At 39.7% G+C, this 19027-nt stretch overlaps 1 protein-coding gene across 4 annotated transcripts in view; it reads left to right on the forward strand.

The window, feature by feature from the left end:
• B9D1 (B9 domain containing 1) overlaps positions 1–18804 on the forward strand; it is a 51855-nt gene extending 33051 nt beyond the window's left edge. For 3 of the 4 annotated variants that reach the window (XM_033914782.1, XM_033914780.1, XM_033914781.1), the window contains exons 5-7: positions 8157–8219; positions 13442–13509; positions 18179–18804. In XM_033914782.1, the coding sequence (XP_033770673.1) occupies positions 8157–8219; positions 13442–13509; positions 18179–18306 (259 nt within the window). In that variant the 3' untranslated portion in view covers positions 18307–18804. Of the gene's footprint in view, positions 1–8156; positions 8220–11865; positions 12011–13441; positions 13510–18178 lie in introns of all 4 variants that reach the window. The other variant, XM_033914778.1, reaches the window with a different exon arrangement.
• The last annotated feature ends 223 nt before the right edge of the window (positions 18805–19027 follow it).

The raw sequence follows: 19027 nt of genomic DNA on the forward strand, positions 1-19027 counted from the left end.
CTTTTTTTTTTTTTTTTTTTTTTGCATTTATAATTTTTATTCATTTTTAAATTTTACATGAAGTGTACAAAATATTGAAATACAATTAATGAATACACAATATCACTTTTATATCTAATACATAATATTCTAAACATATTTTTATCCCCTCTCCCTCCCCCCACCCTTCTAGTACTTTCCAATCATTCATTACATATTATATATCATATTATATCATATTGTGTAAAAATTATTTTCACTACCCTCCCCTTCATGTGTGTCACAAAGAAGATATTGAAAAGAAGAAAAGAAATCCTACTATTTATTCATTACAATATTTTGTCAATGGACCCCATATTTTTATAAATTTAGTATATGTCCCTCTTTGTATTGCTATTGCTCTTTCCATTTTGAATATATGACATATTGTATTCCACCAAAATGTATAATTTAGGTTACTATAATTCTTCCAATTGTTGGTTATATGCTGAATGGCAACCCCTGTCATGACTAATAAAAGCTTGTTATTTTCTGGTGAAATTTGACTTTTTTTTCTCATCATCATTCCAAATATCATATGATATTGCTACATGATTTTCCATCAATTTATTAATTTGTGGCCAAATTGCATTCCAAAAACTTTTAATGTAGGGACAATGATACAGTAAACGATCCAACGTCCCAGGTTCCAGATTACAGTGCCAGCATTTATTGGACTTAGAACTGTCTAATTTTTGCAAACGTGTAGGGGTCCAAAAAGCTCTATGTAATAAAAAGAACCAAGTTTGTCTCATAGATGCTGACATTGTACATCTCATTCTCCAAGACCAAATTAGTGGCCATTGAGATGCAGTAATTTGATGCTTAATCTCAATGCTCCAAATGTCTCTTAGACCATTTTTTGGTTTTTTATTCAAATATCCAGATATTAATTTATACCACAATGCGGCTTGATGTCCTAGGAAGTCTGCTTGAAAACATAAGAACTTTAAACTATATTGATTATTCAATGTTTTCCATTCAGGGAACCCAACCTGAATGGCCTGCTTCAATTGCAACCATTTAAAACTTTGTGTTTTACTAAGACCAAATCTATGTTGCAATTGTGAAAATTCCAGCAGTTTACCTTCTGAAATAACATCATTTAGAGATCTAATGCCAGCAATAATCCAGTTCTTCCAAAGGATTTGAGCTCCAACTTCAAAATAGGTATCAGCTGGCTTATCACAGCCTTCTCTTAAGAAACAGGACTTGCCTGCTTCTGTCTTTTAAATCCTCCCACAGTGCAGGCTGTAGAATTGAGCAGTAAGCTCCCACTGCTAGAAATGTGAGCTGATGAGGCAGACTTCTGATACCCTTAGGCCTGGGCACTCTGATCCAGGGCCTCACTGGTTCACCCCTTAAGCCAAGATTGTTGTTCGGTTTCTTTTAAATACAGCAGTAATTCGACAAGGCAGTAAGCAGCTAAGGAGGGAATTTATCCTGTAGTCTGTCTAGCGAATTCTCTTACAGTGAAATTCATGAATGATTGACACGGTGCTAGGACTGAGCAGATGGTGCCACAGCCCTGGCGACCTGCACATGGCAGGAGCCCAAGTGGTTCATTGTCTGGAGCTCATTCTATCTGAAAAAGCTCCCCCCCCCAAAAAAAAAAAAAAAAAAAAAGCTCCTACTCTTAGTAGAAAGAATACTGTTTGAACCCTCATTGTCTGAACATAAGAGTAGTTCATCCTGGGTCAGACCAGTGGTCCATCTAGCCCAGTGGTCTTAAACACGCGGCCCGGGGGCCACATGCGGCCCGCCAGGTACTATTTTGAGGCCCTCGGTATGTTTATCATAATTACAAAAGCAAAATAAAACAGTTTCTTGATTATATGTCTCTTTAGCTATAAATCACAATATTATTATTAAGACTTAACCAAAAGGAAAGATTTATAAACTAAAAAGAGTTTTACCTCATGCAAAATTGTCATTTCTTTAATAAGACATTAACTATTTTTTTCTGCGGCCCTCCAAGTACCTACAAATCCAAAATGTGGCCCCGCAAAGGGTTTGAGTTTGAGACCACTAATCTAGCCCAATATTCTGTTTGCACAGTGGCCAATCTAGGTCATAAGTACCTGGCAAAAACATTTTAATTGCTCCTAGTTTTTGAGGCCACAGGCTACCTGGAGCTCTTGAAGGTCCCAAATCAGGTTTTCCAGGTGGCAGAATATACATAAATTGATCTTCTATATGTAAATTACAAGCAAATTGAATACTTGAATATGTAGCAGATTCTTCTGCTGATAGTTTGTAAGCAAATATTATATTTTAAAGTATCTGAGAGAGGATTAGGATTATATACTGTGTGTATTGCTATAATCATTATTTTGTTAGCTACCCGAGTTTGTTTTAACTAAGTAGATTTTATTGCATTTCTTATCGGGAAGATGAGATATAAGTATTGATGGTGCTGAAAATAAGTCCCTGATCAATACATCATGATAAAGATGGCTTTGGCTGGAAAAGCTCATTGCTATTCCATGTGAGGTGTCCATTCCCAGCACACACATGTCCAAGTGACTTTTTTAGGAAGGAATCATTTTTTACACTGCAGGGGGAGAGGATTGGGAATAGGAAAAATGAGTTAACTTAATTCCCCTTTAAAATGTGGTCTTCAATTATGAGGGCACAGCAGAACAAAGAGTGGTGAGTCTGATATGTAACTGAAACAGCTGCTTGGCAAAGCAGACCTGTTTATCGGATTGAGGGGCAGTCCCTGCAGTACGAGGTACTTAATTCCTAACAAATCAGGGGCCAATGGTGGAAGAAACTCTGTAGCTTTTGTCTTCCAAGCTATGGACTTTGTCAGAAAACAAATTCATTGTTATGCATTTCCTAAGAGATTGCTTGAAAATAGCCTAGCTGTATTCTTTTCCCTACCTCAGAAAAAAATATGCAGACATGAAGGCTGGCCTCTCTGGATACAAACAGAAATAGCAAAGGTATATAGTAGAGAATGACACAGGGAAAAAAATCTGTCCCTGTCACCGGACCACCGTCCGCTTCACCGCCCCGTCCCTGCAGCATCCACCCTTCCCTCTCGCCACCTCATTGCCCTTCGGCACCCCTAGCGCGGTCCGTGCATCTCCCTCCCCCTTACCGTCTCAGCACGGTTTCAGTCTTGTTAAAAGCCACCGGAGTGTTCGTGCAGCCGCATGCGTATGTGGGCGGAAGCTTCTCCTCTGACGCAACCGGAAGTTGCATCAGAGGAGAAGCCATACAGTAATTCAGTGGTGGTCTGGCAGAAGGAATTATTTGGCTGGATGATGTTTTTGTATTACCAATCAAATAGCCTTGTCTTTGCAAACTAGATTTACAAAGGCTCTGCCATACCAGTGTAAGAATATTCCAGGAGTGTTGCAGTACTTTTTGGATAATATTGGTATCAGCTCAGTGAAACAGAATCACAGGCAGCAAAGAACTGAGAGAGGGGGGAGAGAGCGAGTAAAGCGATATTAGAGGATATGTATTATCCTCTCAGCATACACTTTAATCAAGTTTGTAGCCTAGCAAAGATAGCTTCTCTGCCTTTGATTTGCCTTTTTTAACTCATTTTATTTAATTTGTCAGACCTGCAAGAATGAAATTACTTTGGCCCGGACACACTAAAGTCACCTTGCATCTAACGATGCATCTAACGGATGAATCAGTTTAGCATGGATGTCATTTTGCCGACCTCAATGGCTCCACCACATGCTTTTCCATGCATCCTCCAACTCTGCTATGCAAACGACATCATTAGTATTAAAGCAAGGTCATTAATATTAAAACCAGCCCACCGATCAATGCCCTAACATCATTTCACGATGCACAAAATTTAGCAATTACTTCTGACCTAAAAAAACAAGTCTAGACCTGTTACCGAAAGGTCTGCCATATTGCCCCAATAAAAGAGAGGCAGGTATTATGCGTGTGTAACACAAGCACAACATCTGTGCCATAAAAAAAAAAAAAAAGTTTTCCTACCCCAAACAGTTTGCAGCTTCCCCTGCCTGCTCTGCACATGTGTAAAAGTCGCTTTTCCAATGACTGGTTGGGGTAGTGTCTGCCTGAATGTTTTGGTTTTAATAAATTATCCATATTTTTGTGAAGATCACCAATGTATATCTCACCAGGAAGGCTGTGAAAACCTTCCTCTTTACAAACCCAGCTCCTTAGCTTAAATCTGCATCCCTGACTGACCTTTACGTCGGACCAGCGGCCCAAAAACCCACCATACTTCAATGACGCACAAACCTACAAAGCTATTTTACCTGTGTTAGACTATGTCCATATGGGAAATGATCTAATTTAAACCACCATAGACTATCGGCCTCTTTTACAAAGCCGCACAGCAACGGCTTTAAATCTCTATGGGCTTGGGGGCCATTAGCGCAGAGCAGCCACTAGTGCAGCTTTGTAAAAGAGGCCGTATGTCTTCTCAGAAAATACTGCAATTTTTTAAACACCCTATGTCCACTGTCTATATCTCCAAATCTGTAAATTTTGACTATGCTGTAAAAGCTGAAATTTATACTTCTGTGTACACCAAGTTTGTTTTTCCCAACAAAGTTTGTCTTACTTATACTGTGAATGTAATCTTGTAACCTGTTTGAGCTCCTTTGGGAGGATGGGCTAAATGAATAAATAAAACTCCACACATCCAATCCCAAATCCCCAGCTCCTCAGAAGTACTACCTGGGCTCAAAGATTTTCACATGCTCTAGGCTTTATAAGAACATAAGAATTGCTGCTCAGTCTGCTCACGCGGCAGCCCTTGGTCAAAGACCAGCGCCCTAACTGAGACTAGCCCTACCTGAGTACGTTCTGGTTCAGCAGGAACTTATCTAACTTTGCTTGAATCCCTGGAGGGTGCTTTCCCCTATAACATACTCCGGAAGAGCGTTCCAGTTGTCTACCACTCTCTGGGTGAAGAAGAACTTCCTTACGTTTGTACACAATCTATCCCCTTTTAACTTTAGAGAGTGCCCTCTCGTTCTCTCTACCTTGGAGAGGGTGAACAACCTGTCTTTATCTACTAAGTCTATTCCCTTCAGTATCTTGAATGTTTCTATTATGTCCCCTCTGTCTCCTCTTTTCAAGGGAGAAGAGGCCCAGTTTCTCTAATCTTTCACTGTACGGCAACTCCTCCAGCCCCATAACCATTTTAGTTGCTCTTCTCTGGACCCTTTCGAGTAGTACCGTGTCCTTCATGTATGTACTATCTCCTCACTGGAGCTACAAGTTTTATTTCTTATTTTATATTATTTTTATTTTTGTAACACCCCATAAGGGATATTTTATTCATGAAAGTACTTAGCTTTTAATGTCACCTTCCATTCAGGGACATAGGAGCCAACATGTTTCACTTGAAAAAGGTTTTTTCAAGGCTTATCATCCCTATTAGAAAAAAGAAACGGAACCGTTTCCAGTTTTCTTTTAAATCATTAAATACACTAACAGCTATATTTTAATTCACTCCCCACTCTCTCAGTGTTAAGAAATATATAATATAAGTTAAAATCAACTCAGTCATACCTTGTTAGAACTTTACTCCGTCACTGAATGTAATTCAACATAGCCATGGCATCTTTCTCTCCCTTTTACACCCGCCAGTACCAAATCAGCTGACGCTTACGTCATTAGTATCCACTGCAGCAGTATGGACCGAGGAGTCCTCAAAGGGAACTATTTAACTAATGGATTTAGACAAAATTAATAAGAAATTTTAAAGCACTATCTATATGCAAAGATAAGGAATTTCTCCCGACAGCAACCCTTCATAGTAAAGTGGCCCATTCGAGCTCCAGATTTAATCCTGTGGGAACAACCGTGTTTAGCTGGTAAATCCACCTCTGTTTAGCAAAATTAAGTTTTATTAAGGCAACCTCCACAGACCAGTGTGTGAGCATGCTGCACTCTTTTGACACAGTAATTATTAACTTTATTCTAAATGTAAATATAGCACATCTCCCAGGGCAACTAATTAGATTGAATACTTATTCACCTATTAAATGGATTTAATGTCGGTGATCCAGCAAGCCTCCATGAATGCAGAAAATGGGGATGTAAACTAATCCGAACCCTCACAGTCAACTTGATCCCATGATCATCTTAAGCTTTGTCACCATTCGTTATCCTCCAGGGCTAACAACAGGTCAGGGCTTTTGGGATATCCCTAATGAATAGCCATGAGAGAGATCTGTTATGCATATTCATTAGGGTAGCCTAAAATGGAGGCCTTCAAAGACTAAGAATGGAGACCAACGATCGATCTTAAGGGCTTTCTTTCCTAGCATGCTTTAGTTCAAGTTAAGTGCATAGTTAAATAAGCTCCATTTATCATAAATGGGCTTGCTTAGCATGCATTATATCGCATTAACACATTTTCACTACTCTTAAGTATGCAAGGAGAGGGATTTTCATCAGTAGCTTGCCTTTGTCGTAAAGCAGAGACATAACAGATTCCATTTTTAAAACCACTTTCAGCATCTCAATGGCCACAATTTGGTCTTGGAGGATGAGATGTACATTGTCTGCATCTATGAGACAAACATGGTTTTTTCTTTTGCATAGAGCATTTTGGACCCCAGTTAGATTACAAAAGTTAAATAGTTCAAAGTCTAATAGATGCTGGCATTGTAATCTTGAAGTAGGGACTTTAGACCATCTTTTGTTTCATTGTCCCTATATCTTAGCCTTTTGGAACTCAATATGGGATCAAGTAAATTGTTTATTGGAAAACCACGTTGCATTGTCTTATGATACAGTACTATTTGGAATGTCTATGAGAAAAATATCTTCACATAATAACATTCTTTTATTGATCATGACTGGAGTCGCCATTCAACATATCACTAATAATTGGAAAGATCACAGTAGACTCATTTTTAATTTTTGGTGGAATTCATTATGTCACATGTACAGAATGGAAAGATCATTAGCTATACAACATGGAAACTATAAGAACTTTATTAAAATTTGGGAGCCATTAACATCCTTTTGTAATGATTAAATGCCATTTTTCTATTGAAGTATTGTTCATTTTGGAAAATATTAATGGGTTTGCTGGGAGGGGAGAGGGTTAAATATATGTATTATACGATACAATAGTAAGAATATCAAGTGATGTTTACCATGTTACTGTTTTTTGTGGGGGTTTTTTTTGTAAATCTTTATTCATTTTTTATTTTTACAAGTGAATTAAACATAATAAAAACAATTTTCACATATTACTTGTATTTACAATCAAATATTCTTGTAAGCTAAAATAAGTACCCCCCCTTTTTATCAATATTCCTAATTCCATATGATATACATTTCCCACCCCAACCCCACATATATACTACCCATGTGCTAAGATATCTGATCATTAGAGTAATTAGTCAATGGTCCCCATATTTTTTTAAAATTATGAAATTCCCTTGTTGTAACGCTATCATCTTTTCCATCTTATATATGTGACAAACTGAATTCCACCAAAATGTATAATTTAATTTAGTATAATCTTTCCAATTTTGAGTAATTTGTTGCATGGCAACCCCTGTCAATATTAATAATAACTTGTTATTATTTGCAGAAATCGGACTCTGAGTTCTCATTGCTGTACCAAATAATATAGTGTCATGAGTTTTATGGACCCCCTACACGTTTACAAAAGATAGATAGCACTAGATCCAATAGATGCTGGCATTGTAGATTAGAAGTTGGGACGTTAGATCATTTAATTTTTTTTTGTCCCTGTGTAAATGCTTTTTGGAAACTAATTTGGCCCCAAATTAATAAATTATTAGAAAACCATGTAGGACTCTCATATGACACCATGTTACTGTTTTGATATTTTTACACTTGATGAAAGCTTGAAAATGAATAAAGATATTAAAAAAAAAAAAAAATAACCACTTTCGCAATTGGAAGGGCAGCGTGGGAGCAACTGACTCCGTAATCTTTAACTGCATCCGAGTGCTGCAACGTATTCTCCAGTCAGTCCAGTCCGTGTTCCTGACTGACAGCAGTAATTTCTCAACCCAAGTTCCAATTCTTGAGGAACTACACCTGGGACTTGTTCTACCAGTTAGTAGAAAGATAACTCCTGTGCTTCAAACCCAGTTTGTTTTAATGTATTTTTAATACAAAAGTTTCATTTATTTTAGGCACAGAAGAACCATTCCTATGTTTGTTCCAGAATCTTCCTCTAAGCTGCAGAAGTTTACAAGGTAATAACTTGATATAATGTTTCAGAATGTACAAAGACTAGGGGATGCACCATGAAGTTATATGGGGATATTTTTAAAACAAATAGAAGAAAATATTTTTTCACTCAGTGAATAGTTACGCTCTCAGAATGTAGTATGTCTGAATTTAATACAAGTTTGGACAAGTTCCTGGGGGGAAAGTCCATAGTCTGCTATTGAGACAGACATGGGGGAAGTCACTGCTTGCCCTGGATCGGTAGCATGGAATGTTGCTATTCTGGGGATTCCAGAATCTTGCTACTCTTTGGGGATTCTGCATGGAATGTTGTTACTCTGAGGATTCCACATGGAATGTTGCTACTCTTAGGGATTCCAGAATCTTGCTACTTTTTCGGTTTCTGCCAAGTACTTGTGACCTGAATTGGCTACTGTGGAAACAGGATACTGGACTAGATGGACCATTGGTTTGACCCAGTATGGCTAGTCTTATGATGAGATTAAGACAGTGCCTTTCTTTTTCTTAAAGCTTGGGATTTTTGCCTAGTAGCTGAGAGACACAAGTTGATCATTGCAGTGATGATGATGATATTTTAAGAACATAAGCATTGCCCCTGCCGGGTCAGACCAGGGGTCCATCATGCCCGGCAGTCCGCTCCCGCGGCAGCCCCCCAGGTCCATGGCCTGTAAGTGCTTCTAACCTAAAACGTTCATACCCTATTCGCCTAATGTCTTGTAAGTAACCCTCTATCTGTACCCTGCAATCCCCTTCTCTTCCAGGAAGTCATCCAGTCCCCTTTTGAACCCCAGTATTGTACTCTGTCCTATCACCTCTCCTGGAAGTGCGTTCCAGGTGTCCACCACCCGCTGAGTGAAGAAGAACTTCCTTGCATTCATTTTGAATCTGTCTCCTCTCAGTTTTTCTGAATGACCTCTTGTTTTTGTTGTCCCCGCTAATCTAAAGAATCTGTCCTTCTCCACCTTCTCTATGCCTTTCATGATTTTATAAGTCTCTATCATGTCCCCTCTCAGTCTCTGCTTGTCCAGGGTAAAGAGCCCCAGCTTGTCCAACCTTTCAGCACTAAGTTTTGGATTGGCAAGGAGAACTACAAGATTGGATCAAAAAATTAGATGGTGTACCTCTCTCGAGTACAGTGTGTGGTTTGGATCTTGGAGTTGGCACAATATTGCTTGTTAAGTTGCAAGCAGACAGACACCTTTGGCACTAGATTTTGTAATGATAAATTTGGCCTGTCAAAGTAAACGGCTATAATTCATGGTGTGTGGGCCTATCACAGAAGTTTTATAGATGGTTGCAATTGCTACAGAATACAGCAGCCAGGATAGTGAGAGGATTACAAATGAGCAACCATGTGTCGCTAGATCTTAAGACATTTATACTGGCTTGCTCTTGAATGTCAGGTTAATTTGAGATGTTTTCTCTAAAACATGGCTTGGAGCCAAAATATTTCCTAGAAAAGACGGCATAATGCAATCCGTAGCAAAGCAGAAGCAAGCTGGAAGAGGAGACAGTAAAGTAGGATGTTCTTGGTGATTGGTCCCATTTGCTAAAATGTCTTGCAGAGGAGACTTTGGCCTAGATTCTAAAAAAAAAAAAAAAAGAGCATTAAAAAACGACGGGCTGTTATCGCAGTCGTTCTGTAGCGAATTTAAAAGAGCGAGTCATTCTTCAAAAAAGTTCATGTAAATGAGGTTGGTGGAGAGTAGTGAATGCAACAACAGCGAGAGAGATGTTCAATCTCTCCCGCTGCCACACAACCCCCCCCCCCCCCCGCCAGCCTCCCCAGCAGCTGGACAGATGCCCAGTCTCTCCCGTTGCTACACTACCCCCTTGACTGACCCCTCTCCCCCATACCTTGAATTAGATAGCTAACCGGAGGGATGCCTACTCCATCTGGCCCGCCTCTTCAAAATGGGCCTTCCCTTCCCTGGTAGTGGCCTTAAACAATCTGGGCCAATCAGAGCCTCAGGTACCTTTCCGGATGCACCGGAAAGGGGCCTAAGGTTCTGATTGGCCCAGACGCCCCATAGGAAGGGCCTTAGGCATCCAGGCCAATCAGAGCCTTAGACCCCTTCCTGTTGTATCCCAGGATGCACTGATTGCCCATTTTGAAGAGGTGGGCCAGCTGGCCGGAGGGAGTAGGCATTCCTCCAGTCAGCCATCTAATTCAAGGTACGAGGGAGAGAGGTTGGAGCAAGGGGGGTGTTGTGTGGCAGTGGGAGAGAATGGACATCTCTCCCACTGCTGGGGAGGGGAATGTTTCGCTTGGCAGCAGAAGAAAGTGAGCATCTCTCTTGCTGCCTGGGTTTAAAACAGTGCTGTCACTGCACTGGCACCCCTGGACCAGTCTCTGATTTTTTGTCGCCAAAAGCCAACACCGCTGTTAGAAAATGGCTCCTTTTAATGTTGAAGAGCCCATTTGCACAGCAGTGTCGGAGACTGCTAGAAAGCTCGCTAAAGACAGAGATAAGCCATTTTGATAATCTGCCACTAAAATGCGTGCAGGCTAAACCATCGGAAACCAGTTTAGCGACCGCGTTAAAGTTTTGAGAATCTGGGCCTTTGTGAAAAGCACCTGTTCTGAAATGGTGCCTGCTGAGCTTTAGTTCTTGATGAAATCCATTTCATTAAAGTGGTCCCTTCCTGCCCTTTGGGCCGTGACAGGAATTTGACACTGCGCATCATGGTGCTGCATATGTTCCTTTACTTACTCTGTAATCTCTCTTCCTCCACTGTGAAATCCTCAACCCAAGTCTGAGCAGACACCTGTGCAACCTTCAGTGAAGCGTACATCACATTAACTCCCTGGGCCTATTAGTCTTGCGCTCTGAAACAGTGAATAAAGAAAAAAAATCAATCCTGGCTGTCCAGTAAATCAAACAGCTAGAGCAGTAAAACCCTTAAACCTTTACAACCAACACTTTGGGCTCAGCAAACTTACCCCAGGGCTTGCAAATAAGATATTTAACAAGATATTTTTTTTAAATCTAAGTACTCCCTCTCACCTCTGCTTTCCATGGCTTCTGGTATCTTTAAGGCCATGAATAAATTTCACCAATATTGCATTCCCTACAAGTCTCACATTTCTATATAGGCAGAAAAGTTTGATGCTTTAGAGAAAAGGTTTTTTGGTTTTTTTTTTAATATTCTTTATTCATTTTATATTTACATCAAGTGTACAGAAAATAATAACAGATTAACTTAATACATCACTTGAAATACCATACATGTTCCCCAAATAAAATTTATCCCCTTCCCACCCACCATACTAATATCAGTTGATACATACAATATAATAAAATCATTCGTACTCTTCATATCGAATATTAAAAAGTCACCCCCCCTCCCAAATCTTTCATTTATTTAAAATCAGGGGAAAACGATAACTACTCTTTACAATAATTTATCAATGGCCCCCACACATCCTTAAACTTATTAAAATAACCTTTTTGAACAGCTAACGCTCTTTCCATTTTATACATGTGACACACTGAATTCCACCAAAAAGCTATAATTCAGTCTTTTCCAATCAACTAGAACAGAGGTCATTTTCAGATTCAAGTAGATCCCCATTTATAGAGTCTATTTCAGGGATTTTAAAAAAACATTTGCACAAGACCTAAATAAGTAATGATTCCTTCATCCCAGAAAGAAAAATCTGCAGAAAATTCGGTCCTCCATTTATCTTGCTGGCATGATGAAGAAAAAAAAGGAACACGGCAAAGTGAAATCCCCGACGGACAAGGCCAAAGCAGCCTGTTTAGAGTGCTACCGGCCCGACGCTGTTTTGAATGTAGGTAGGGCTCGCTTGCGGTTGGCGGGGAGGGGAAGGATGGAGGGTCAGCAGTTGCCAGCGAGTCCCAAGACTAGGGCTTATTTTTGGGGTAGGGCTTATATTAAGACCTACCCCAAAAATGATGCTAGGGCTTATTTTCAGGGAAACACAGCACTATCCCCTTCTCTCCCTTAGAATGTGTTTGTACCGAACTTTCTTGGAGCCAGATGCAGTCTTTGGGCCTGATTCTAGAAACTGTGCAGCTGTCAATCAACCGCTAGACGCTGTTCACCGAATCATGCCTACCCTAACTCGAGAGGCACCAGTAGGCATCCTGGTGTTAGTCGCCTAAGTCTTACCACGTCTATTCTCAGACCGCACTGAATTCCACACACAACTTCAATTAAAGTTAATGTTTTTTAATTGACTTTCAATTAAAATGCCAATTAAAGTCAATTAACAAATTTGGAGTTGCACGCGGAATTTGGCAGGGCGTCACCTAACCTGGGTACTGTTTATAGAATCTTAGTTCCCATACGAGCATTGGTATACATGTTGTTTTTCCCCCCATTTCTATAGAGATATTAAATGTTTCACTTGTGTACCTGGGGGCTTTGATCACCCAGCCCCAGTGGATCTAATTTAAAGCCCTCTTCAGTAGGTTAGCCAATCTGCTGCTAAAAATACTTCTTCCCTTTTTTGCTAGTTGAACATCATCTATTCTCATCAGCCCTTGGAAAATCATCCCATGGTCCAGGAAGTTGAAACACTCAGTGACACCATCTAAGATAAGAGCTTCTGTGCTGTGGTTCTTCCCCCTTTTTCTGATTTGTGGCCTTCACCCTTGACACAGGGGATTAACAAGACCACCATTTGTGCTTTTATAACATAACATAACTTTATTTTTCTATACCGCCTCAATCAAAAGAATTCTAGGTGGTTTACAGAGAAGAGAAAAACTGGACAATCAGCGAAATACAAAATATTAATAGTAAGAATACAGCATATTAACTAAAAAGACAATTAAAAAATTTAAGTTAATGCAGTAAAACTATTATGTTAAGAATAAAATATCAAATTAAGAGATAAATTTATCAAATAGTACTGTCTTAATTTCTTTTTGGAAGACGCTGTAAGACAACATGGCTCTGCTAATATAGTTGCCCAACCAAGACTGTTGTTTACTTGCTTGAAATGCAAGAATCCTTTCTAAGAAAGACCTAACTTTACAGCCTAAAATCTTTGGGTATGCAAATAAGTTACAATTCCTGGTTACCCTCACGGGGTTATATAGCACAAAATAAGATAACAAGTAGGTAGGGGGTCAATCCCCAGACCAACTTGAAACAAAGGCTTCACCCTCTCACCCAGAGCCTTCAAGTCACTTTTGATACTTTCAGAGGGGTACCTAGCCGCATAATAAGCATTTCTCATGTTTTTCTTTCACAGCTGGTTCATGGGAAGGCGCCCTGAATTCACAGATCCGAAGCTGGTGGCACAAGGAGAAGGAAGAGAAGGTATTGTGTGGTTATCTGAAATGGCTTTAATTGTTGGAGATTCCTTCAGGATGGTGTTGTATTAGGTCTTCCCTACCATCGGTGTGGAGCAACCCACTTGAGTACAATAATCCTCCCATATTTGCAGAGATTGAGGGCACTGGGTAGAGATCTTTCCCTGAAATCCACTCAGTGCGGCAGAAGGGTATGTCACTACTACCAAGATTTGATGCAGAGGAGGAGATCGCTCAGGGTGAGAGTGTTACAGCTCTAGGGAGAGCAAAGAATAAAGGGGAGAACCAACAAGGGTCTGCAGTCAGGAGTACGAAGGCAAAACCGAAACAACGAAAACTGCAGACGAGAGTACAATGATGCAGGCAAAGTTTATCATAACAATAGATAAAAAATGTGGTTAAAAACAAACAAGTGGACCAGACACGGTCCGTATTTCAGAAAACACACCTTCACGAGGGGTCCCAAATGAAGAAAGAATGAGTTAAAACCCCAAACAAGCTATTGTCTGTATAGGGAGAGCTCCGGGAAAAGAGTCTGTGCAAGTCTTGCTGAAAAGACCCCTGATGAAGGTGTGTTTTCTGAAACACGGACCGTGTTGGGTCCACTTGTTTGTTTTTAACCGCATTTTATCTCTTGTTATAATAAACTTTGCCTGCATCATTGGACTCTCGTCTGCAGTTTTCTTTGCTTTGGTTTTTACAGCTCTAGGGAGATCCAGTTGCCTTTGCCACCTCAGATGCAGCAAGAGGAGCCTTTTTAAGCCTGTGGAGAGCACAACTGTCGGACTGTGAAGTTCTATGCGGTTTACAATGATTAGAAATGTTACAGAGAATGAATAAACAAAATACAGACTTAGTGATTGATAGTACTTGCGATCGTTTGTTGAGGACTAAGATTGAATAGGTTGGTTTCCAAAGTATTTTTAGGCGTTTCCTGAATGCTCCATAGGTAGTGGGCACGAGTAATTGTTCCAGGTCTTTATCCCATAATGCTACATGATGGTGCGAGAAGATGTTGGTGATGACTTTTAAATTTGCAACCTCTAACCGGTGGATAAAAGTCTCATGGGGAGAGTCTTTACCACCACTAGAGGAGCCTGCCACCACTACCAGCACCACAGAGGGATGTTCTTAGATTGGCAGCCCACTAGGGACAGATTTCTTTGGACCCACAGAAAGGCGTTGTATCAAATCCATGACTCTTTACTGTTTATTATTTCTATAACGCTGAAAGGCATATGCAGCGCTGTACATTTTAACTTACAATAGACAGTCCCTGCTCAGAAGAGCTTACAATCTAATTTAGACAGGACATTTCAGGGTTGGGTATAGGTTAGTTAATCATGCCATATAGTTCATGTTCTTCAGTGGTATTGCTTTTGCATTGGATGTGTTGCGTACTTCCAGCTAATATCTGTTGCCTTGGCAGGATCAGATCAATATAACAAACACTTTTATTATCTTACTCTCCTATGCGGTTTACAACTCAAAGAAGCTGACACAAACGCAGGAAATACAAATTTATATGACTTGTCAAATTCAAATCGTCCCTATAAGAATTTATCAAATAAGTATGTTTTCTAAAATGTTGATAAGATGCTGCACTAGCGCTCGCCCTTTATCTCTGACGGCTGCCTGAAATGAAAATAGCCTCTCAATGTATTTTTTGTATCGACAATCCTTAACAGAAGGAAAGGCAAAAAAAAAAATGTTGGGAATCATTAAGAGCGTTTTGAAAAGGCCAATGCAAAATGATCCACAAGATTATCTGCTATAAGACCAAATGGCACCTTACAAACTAGGCCCAAATGTTTAGGAACATCGTGTCAGATGTGCTCAGTATAGGCAGCTGCCTGGCTTTTGGAACACTGTGTGCCTAGATATTTTGAATACTGGTCTTTATTCCTTTTCTTACTCTGTTGCCTTTGCATAATCACAAAAATTTACTGCACTGCTTGGTTTGCTTGAGGCGAAGAATCTTTGAAATGTGCAGCAGGATCCCAGAGCAAGTGAGCCTTTCCGTAGCTCTTAGCCACTAGCGTTCACTGCAGGAAATCTGCCATTAAGCTCCACTGTCCTAACTTCAGTAGAGCTTTCCTCTGTCTCTTGCTAGTGCCACGTAGCAGTCTAGCATGCAGAGAGCTGACTTTCATCCTTCTCCTGCAGGAGGTAAGCACAGAAGCAAAGCCCAATCATAAACTGTGTCTTAGTAGTGAGCAAGAGAGCGCTGTGTTCAATCTGCAATCAAGCACTTGTTCTCTTAGATTCATCTCCACTAGACACATTTGCAAAATGTTTCAAAATTAATTTGACTTTAGTTCTTTCTTTATTTTGGATTAAAACAAAAACTTCCCTTCTCCTTCAGAATCTTATTTTAAACAAAGCTTTTCTGATTTTGTTGCATCTCTTTCAAGTCCTCCCTTTCTTAAAACTGATTTTCTTCCTTTTACGCCTCCTTTGTGGATATGAGTCATCGCTGTACCCCCCTGAAGTGTCCGATTGCTAGCTTAAATGACTCTGTAAAATTGTTCACTTTAAAATATCTGTATTCTGCCCATGGTTTTGGGGTTGTGTTTTTTACCTGAGCTGGTTTTTAACAAAATTTCTTTTCAGCAACCTTTCACGTAGAAATTCTGATATTTGAAACTGGATATGCAGGTTTGGTGTACTTTTGATCATCATTTTGATGCCTGAAAGCAGATCTGTACTTCCGGTGCTATAAATTTCCTGCTATCATTGATATTTCTGCCATCTCATTGGGTTTAGAAGTCTGAGGTTGGAGGAAATTTTGAGAAATCTTTTTTTTTTTTTTAATCTTTATTGAGTTATTTTGGCAAGTTTCAGAAGATCTGGGGACCATTAGCAGATTTCTGTAATGAATGAAATCATTTTCCCATAATAAAAATCTTATTAAGAAGGGAGGGGGGTGGGATTCATTTTATTTAATTTATCTCATAAAATATTTGTCATTATTTTTATTATAATTCTTATGTGTATTGGGAGGGTTTAAATTTTAACAACAATTATTATACATATTAGGTAATACAGATATTTTAGGTATTATTGTTTATAAATACAGAATAATATATTGCATTTACAGTGATACATAAAAGGAATTCAAGTGTATGTTTTATGTGATCTTTTAAAATTTCTGTTACACTTGTTGATATATGCAAATGAATAAAAAATTTAAAACATAATCTTTATTGAGTTTCTAAAGCTAACAAAAATGCAACACAGTATCTATACAAATAATATTAATCCTATATGCATTTATAAGCAATCAATATTTCATAAGGGAATAGAACCATACAAAAGAAATAACCCCCTTTCTTTATATCTTTCTTTAAATCTTTATATAGTAACAGTGCAATATACAGGTATAAGAACATATAACAGGTCAAGAACAGCACATTCAACTTACAGATATTCAAAATCAATCATTTTATCCCACCCATTGATTAATCACTATGTATAAACTCTTTCAATAATCTACACTTATTTAAAATGAAACAATAACACAATCCCGCCCCCCCTCCCTCCTTTCCACCCTGGATGTGCAAGGAGATGGCACAGAATTAAAGACAAAAAGCAACTACAGAGAAGTAATAAAAGGTCAACGGGCCTCAAACCAGTTTAAATACGTTACCATGCCCCAGCATTTCAGCATTAATTTTTTCATACCTATAGCTAGAGCATAGGTTCGCCCACCAAAAAGGAAAATTCAGGCGATCGTAATTTTTCCAATTATGGATTATCATCTGTATGGCTATCCCGGTCATAATTAGGAAAAGACGGCATTTATATCGGTCCATGGGGGGCTTAATATGTAGTAATGCTCCACATCTGACTGCTTCATAAGTCAATGGAATTGATGACTCAAGTATAACATTGATCTGTCCCCATATCGACTTCCAAAAATTGAGTATCAAAGGACAATAGAACAACAGATGATCCAGTGTCCCAATGTCTAGATGACAGTGCCAGCATCTATTGGATTTAGAACTGTCTAACTTTTGTAACCTAGCAGGGGTTGGAGGAAATGTTGAGAAATCTTGATTGCCACAAAAATAAAAGGGTGTGAGGGATTGCTGAACTGCTATAGCAACCAATAATGGCAGGAAGCCATTTCTGCTAGCAACAGAAAGTGTCGAGCTGGAATGGCCTCTGTATTTCTGGGGGGGTTTCATTGTAATGCTCTTAAAGTTCATGCCATGGCGTTTAGCAGTGACAAAGTAAGGGGGGAGTGGGAGGCAGACCGCCCCAGGCACCTCTCCCCCATGCTTGCACCCTCACTTCCACACACCCCCTGTACCTTTTTAAAATATTCACAACTACTCTGGCCTACTGCTTGTGGCCTGGCTCCCTCTGGGGCCAGGAAGTAACGTCAGACATAAAGGCGGTGCGAGCAACAGGCCGGAGAAGCTGCTTGCTCTAGTGAAGATTTAAAAAGGTACAGGGGTGGGAAGGGAGGGTGCGCGTGTGGTATGGGGGCGCAGAAGGAGATCGGGGCAGAGAGGAGGATGCGGGTGAGCACCCTCGCTACGCCACTGGCGTTGAGAGTGTAAGAGGATGGATCTCTAGTTTTTCCTAAGAAACTATAAAAACAGTCAGAAGTAAAAGAAGAGATGGAAAATCTGATGCCTAATGTCATTGTTCTTTTTCCTTTTTTTTAGTGACCAGGGTAAGATCTCAAGGCTTTGTGACTATTTCTTTCAATGTTGTCAGCAAAGATATGAAGAAGCTGGGTTATGACACAAGTCCTGCTGACATGCAGACTCCATCAGTAGCCCCCTACCCTTGATAACCACTAGATCTGTGGATCATCAAGCACGAGGGTTTCTGCAAGATTTTAGCAGGATCCTATATATATATATAATGTCTCCTTTTACTGAAGGAATAGATTTTCAAGAAGTGTTTGTATCTACAAATCAACAGAACTGGAGTACCACCAGATCAAGCAAATATACACTCATTTTAAACAAGGCAGTAAGGACTTGTATCGGACATTGACTGAAAGCTGTATCCACTCTGAAGTTGTATGTTGCCTGGAAAGCTAAACTGGCCATTGGCCACCATTCTGCTTTGCACTCTACACAGTCTCCTGTTACAAATCTGTTGAGCACCTTTTTGCGAGGGCTCTTGAAAAAGTTTCCGCACAGGAGAAGTGGTAAAGAGGGTGTATTAGTAGGACGCTGGGGAAAATGTATCACAAAACAGGGTGATTATGTGGAAAAGTGATATCATTTGCTTTTGAGATTTTAATAAAGAGTGTTAAAAAAAATAAAAGTGCAGAAACATTTTGAAGATCCCTCATATAGAGTCATTTTTAATTGGCATGGACACATTATGGGATAGAAAACTTAACTTGTTTTATCCCAGGACAAGCAGGCAGCATATTCTTGACTGATGGGTGACGGCACCGACGGAGCCCCGGTACGGACAATTTTAGAGTGATTGCACTCTAAGAACTTGGAAAGTTCTAGCAGGCCGCACGCGTGAGTGCCTTCCCGCCCGACGGAGGC

This window comes from Geotrypetes seraphini, chromosome 11 (genome assembly GCF_902459505.1).
Source record: "Geotrypetes seraphini chromosome 11, aGeoSer1.1, whole genome shotgun sequence".
Lineage (NCBI taxonomy): Eukaryota > Metazoa > Chordata > Amphibia > Gymnophiona > Dermophiidae > Geotrypetes > Geotrypetes seraphini.